Source organism: Zea mays, chromosome 3 (assembly GCF_902167145.1).
Source record: "Zea mays cultivar B73 chromosome 3, Zm-B73-REFERENCE-NAM-5.0, whole genome shotgun sequence".
NCBI classification, from domain to species: domain Eukaryota; kingdom Viridiplantae; phylum Streptophyta; class Magnoliopsida; order Poales; family Poaceae; genus Zea; species Zea mays.
The window spans coordinates 101,219,333-101,225,190 of NC_050098.1; the positions used below are offsets into that span (position 1 = coordinate 101,219,333).

Here is a 5,858-nt window from a genome sequence, read left to right on the forward strand (position 1 = left end):
CCTTGTTGTGTGGCCCTTGTCCTCGCCACAAAAAAGGCAATATAACTTTCGAAGTTGATTGCCAAACCTTCCACCACTGAAGCTTCTTCCTCCTCTACCTTTCGGAGCTGGTGGTCTAAAGGAAGTCTGTTGCATGCTCGAAGTCTGAGAACTTTGATGGCTATGTTGAGCATTGCTGGCCCGGTCATCGTTGGTGTTGGAGTTGTGGATGGATCGGACATGCCTGGGGTGAAGTCTTCCTCCAAAGCCCCTAGTCATCTCAGAAAACCTGTAGGCCTCCTCCCTTCTTTGGCGAAAATCATTGTCAGCCCGAACGTACTCATCCATCTTCTGAAGAAGTTTCTCCGGAGTTTGTGGAGGCTTCCTAGCAAAATATTGAGCTATAAGTCCGGGCCGAAGCCCCTTGATCATGGCCTCAATGACAATTTCATTTGGCACTGTGGGTGCTTGTGCTCTCTAGCGCAAAAACCTTCGGACATATGCCTGAAGGTATTCTTCATGATCCTGTGTACAGTGAAACAAAGCTTGAGATGTGACTGGCTTTGTCTGAAAGCCTCGGAAGCTAGTGACCAGCATGTCCTTAAGCTTCTGCCACGACGTAATTGTCCCTGGCCGGAGAGAAGAGTACCAAGTTTGGGCCACATTTAGGACTGCCATGACGAAGGACTTTGCCATGATGGCAGCATTACCCCCATATGAAGATATTGTTGCTTCGTAACTCATCAAGAATTGCTTCCGATCCGAGTGCCCATCATACATAGGCAACTGAGGTGGCTTGTAGGATTGTGGCCATGGAATAGCTTGCAATTCTGTTGCCAGAGGAGAAGCATCATGAAAGGTAAAGCTACCATGATGGAAGTCATCATACCATTCATCCTCGTTAAATGAGCTCTCCTGGTGAAGCTCCCTATGCTGGGGCCTTTGGTCATGGTCATCTTGGGTAAGATGACGCATTTCTTCAGCGGCTTCGTCGATCTTCTTCTGAAGGTCGGCCAACCGGGCCATCTTTTCCTTTTTCCTTTGCACCTGCTGATGAATGACTTCCAGGTTTCTGATCTCCTGGTCTAGCTCCTCCTCCTGAAGTGTTGGGCTGGTAGTCTTTCTTTTCTGGCTTCTTGCTTCTCGGAGAGAGATCGTTTCCTAGTTTGTGTCCAGTGGCTGCAGTGCAGCCCCTGACGCTGCTGCCTTCTTCGGCGACATGACGAAGGTTGATGCTTTGCCGAAGGTTGTGGAAGTGAGTACACCGGAGGTGGGCGCCAATGTTGTTCACTTGTTCTCAAATGCTATGAATTAAGAAAAAGACAAGACAATTGTTAATGGTTAAAGACCTTCGTCCTTCGAAGCATTATCTCCTTTCAGATATAATGATCTTTAGACAAAGGTCATGAAGGACATACCTTCATTATTTAAGCATATAGACATAAATATAAATGAGGCGAGAGAACATTAAAGAATGCTTATAATGATTAAATCCTCGTAACCTATTTATATTTATATTCATGAATAAGAATTGACATTGATAATATTTACAATAGAGGAGTACCTTCGATTTGCCAGAAGGTGAGAATACAAAGGTGACGCGAGAGAGAGATTACAATACAGCGTGAACAGTACGGTGTTACTGTTCATCTATTTATAGGCATGAGATGCACCTCGGACAAAATTACATTCGTGTCCCTGATATTTATTCTTAATCATAATGCGAATTATCAATGACTAAGTAGTCTTTTCCCCCTTAGGTCGATTTTATCCTTGATCCTCGTCATCATATTAAGCTGAAGCTCCTTTAGCCACATCTTCGGCGTCTATCCGTATCACCTTCGGGTTGTATCTTCATATCGCGCATGCCTTTATCATGAGAGAAAACCTCCATCCCAAAGCCGAAGCCTCCTGTAACAGTCTATGTCATACTGAAAACATATGATTAGTCATGTTTTTGAGGACCTTCGAAAGAGGAAGGCCCCCAACAATATATATAAAGACAATGAATGTAATCTATTGGTTCTTACACATATGTATTTCATAATACACACATGGACATTAACCAAAATTGTATTACATTGATACCTTCGGCTTGTTCATGAGCGATTACAATTTGTTCATAATTGTAACGTAAATGATGCGTAGATGCGTGAGCAATTACAATTCAGCGTTAACAGTACGAGGGTACTGTTCACCTATTTATAGGCATGGAACACAGCCCGGGTAAAAGTACATATATAACCATAACATTTGTTCATAATTGTAACGTAAATCACTAGGGACAGCTAGTCTTTTCCTCCTCAGCTTGGGCTAAGCCGAAGCTGTCATCCTTCGGTGGTAGCTTCGGTAATCTTCGTCGTTGCTTCCAGACAAGATCTTTGTCTCAAGGACCTTTAGCAGAGAGAGAGAGAGAGAGAGTCCTCAAAATCACTTTTCCGATGATCTCTTTGTCTTGAGGACATTCGGCGGAGAAGAGGACCCCCAACACACTCGATCTCGAGTTGCTCATTTTTGTGGACATTACTCTTTTGTGTCTTCTATTGACCCATACAGGATAGAGGATACACTTAGAGATCCAGACTGGGTGGTGTCAATGCAAGAGGACACTACACCAAAATCATACACTTCCTACGGTTTTTTAACTTCCTACAGCTTTTATAACAAACCGTAGGAAATAAACAACTTCCGAGAGGCAATTGGTAGCTCTAGGAAGTAAACATAACTTCCTACGTTATTTTATAAAAACTGTCGGAAGTTACAAAACCGTAGGAAGTTAGATAACTTCCTACGGCCTCCTCTAGGAAGTTAGGTTTCATTCGTTGACCAGTCAAACGAATAGTTAACTTCCTACGGCCTCCTCTAGGAAGTTAGGTTTTATCTGTTGACCAGTCAAATGAAAATCTAACTTCCTACGGCTGGCTCTAGGAAGTTAGCTGCCCAGCTAACTTCCTACGGCCTCCTCTAGGAAGTTAGGTTTCATATCTAACTTCCTACGGCTGGCTCTAGGAAGTTAGGTGCCCAGCTAACTTCCTACGGCCTCCTCTAGGAAGTTAGGTTTTATCTGTTGACCAGTCAAATGAAAATCTAACTTCCTACGGTCGGCTCTAGGAAGTTATGTTTTTTATATTAAACCTCTCTCAACCTTATCTCTTCTTCTCTTACCTTTCTCAATGTCTCTCTCTATCTCTGCCTCGCCGAACTCCACACGCCCGCCGCCTCTCCCGAGCCCGGCCGCCCCCGCCACGCCCTCGGCGCCGGCCGCCCCTCCCGCGCCCGGCCGTCCCCGCCCCCCGCCGCGGCCGCCCCCGCCGCGCCCGGCCCCCGACGCGCCTAGCCCCCGACGCCCGCCCCCGCCGAGGTCGTCCCGACCGCCGCCGCGGATGCCCCCTCCGCCGCCGCGCCTGGCCGTCCCCACCCTCGGCCCAGCCCGCCCCCGTTGAGGTATCAGCAATCTCTCGCTGCTTCGATCGATCATAGCTGAAAAACATGCAGCAGACAGATGATACATACTTTTATATGGCTCGATTTCGATTGAATGCAATGCAATGATGGCAACAAGGACCAAGCTAAGCAAGCTTATCATTAGCCTGCTCCTCCTTTGTATCTTGATCTTTTTATCTCGTTTGCAATGATGGCAAGGACCAAGCTAAGAATGCATCAGGCAGTGGCCAGCTCGATGATCCGGATAATTCAGAATTGCTTACTGCGTGGAAATTTAACGCGGCTCCGTGCTAGTACGCAGCCAAGTCAGATCGTCGAGGCCGGCCTGAGACAAGGGGGCAGCTGAGCTGGGTACTCATCACCCGGCCCCATATATGCATGCAATATACTGCTAGCTACCTCAAATGCAGTTAAACTGATCAAGAGGACAGGACGGACGATCTGCCACATAATTGTAAGCTATATATAGCTACCGCAATGAGTTATCACCTTAATCAGGGTACGCAGTGAGTTATCACCTTAATCAGAATAAAATTGAAACCTCCAAGGATGCCAAACTTGTACTCACAACTGAAAGGTAAAAAAGTGTTTTTTATTGATACTATTTGTCCTATGTTTCCTTCCAAATAAATACCTAGTGGATTTTTGAATCATTTACTTGACAGCCTTAAGCATGGGCTCAACATGCTCCAAAGCATGCAAAATGGTAACAAGAGCTCCAAAAACTCACTGAAGGTACACTCTCCCAATATTGTCATGAGTTCTGGTGATTCCTCAAGTTAGTTGCTGAATACTCTATGTATAAATCCTTTTTCTCAGGATGTTGTCACAGAGAATGAGTTTGAGAAAAGGCTTTTGGCAGATGTTATACCTCCAAATGACATTGGAGTTACCTTTGATGATATTGGAGCCTTGGAGAATGTAAAGGACACGTTAAAGGAGCTGGTGATGCTCCCTTTGCAAAGACCTGAGTTGTTCTGCAAAGGGCAGTTAACAAAGGTAGCATCATAATGCCTAATTATGCTGGATATCGCTTATCGGGGGGGGGGGGGGTTCTCATATTTTTTCCCCGAACTTTAGGATTGTTCATATGGTTGATATTTTTTCAAGCATTGAATCCACGTCCTAAGAACCATTTAATACATTTTTCTTTGAACTGAGCTAAGATACAACCATACCTTTTTGCTATTTCATAGAATTGCTTGAATATTTGTGAAATCATTTGCATGCATGCATAGATAAAATCTCCAAGGAGCATTAGTTTTCTTTGGTCTTCCAAAGTTATCTGAATACACTAGTCCTCTAGTTAATTTGGCAGTATTGTTTCTATATGGTTTTTCATTTTTTTAAGGATGTGAAAATATTTTGGGAGACTAAGATTTAGGCTTATGTATTAGTTGGTGTCTAACGTGATGGATAAATGTCACGAGCTGACTCTTTACCTCTTTATTTTATATACTGTATTATGTATAAGTACTTAGTATATTAGGTAATCTTAGATATGTCAGAGTTTTAAAACTTCATCTGTAGATTTTCTTGACCTACTATGGTCAAGATCTTATAACTGCCTCCTCAATTCATTCTTTGCAGCCTTGCAAGGGGATATTGCTTTTCGGATCTCCTGGCACTGGAAAAACTATGCTTGCCAAAGCAGTAGCAACTAAAGTAGGCGCTAATTTCATCAATATATCAATGTCGAGCATTACATGTAAGGTATTATTTCACCTAATGGGCAACTGATGAGATTCACTACTGTCTCAAGGCTAACCAGTGGTTTGTTAACTTTCAGTGGTTTGGTGAAGGGGAGAAGTATGTAAAGGCTATTTTCTCACTAGCAAGTAAAATAGCACCCAGTGTTATATTTATTGATGAGGTATGCAAGCACACAAGTTTACTTTAGTAACCACTACCTTGCTGATGCATGAACAAGACGACAGGTTAGACTTTGTCGAAACCCTCTTCAACAGTGGAGGTATCGACCATCACTCTTCATTGTAACCCGATGGTGATCGGCGACCGTGAGCTTCCATGTTATTGTGTTCTGATACTTGAGACTTTTTATTATGACTATGTATGAGATATTGTCTCTTATTAGTACTGGATGATGAGATGTGTCTTATTATGACTATGGATGAGACTTTTGTGATGTAATTGATGAGACTATGGATTTAAATATTGTTATGTGATTGTGTGTGAGATGTTTTATATGAAAATATGATGTGCTATATAGCTGTTGATATATTTGTTATGTTGTGGAATGTGGTGCAAAATAGAAACATCATTTGTAATGCTGGTCAAATTAACTTCCTAGAGGCTTATTAAGCCGTAGGAAGTTAGCCAGCTAACTTCCTAGGGGCTACAATCAGCTGTAGGAAGTTAGTCGTAGGAAGTTAGTCAGCTGACGGCGCTGACGGCGTGAAGCTACTAACTTCCGA

The 5,858-nt window shown here is 43.4% G+C and overlaps 1 protein-coding gene across 1 annotated transcript; it reads left to right on the top strand.

The window, feature by feature from the left end:
- Positions 1 to 3,165: 3,165 nt before the first annotated feature.
- Positions 3,166 to 5,636, top strand: LOC103650346 (protein MSP1). The gene is made up of 5 exons (XM_008675938.3): positions 3,166 to 4,000; positions 4,089 to 4,158; positions 4,243 to 4,422; positions 5,014 to 5,131; positions 5,213 to 5,636. Exons 2-5 carry the CDS (start codon positions 4,108 to 4,110, stop codon positions 5,221 to 5,223), a joined length of 360 nt encoding a protein of 119 aa, XP_008674160.2. The 5' UTR covers positions 3,166 to 4,000; positions 4,089 to 4,107; the 3' UTR covers positions 5,224 to 5,636.
- Positions 5,637 to 5,858: the final 222 nt, after the last annotated feature.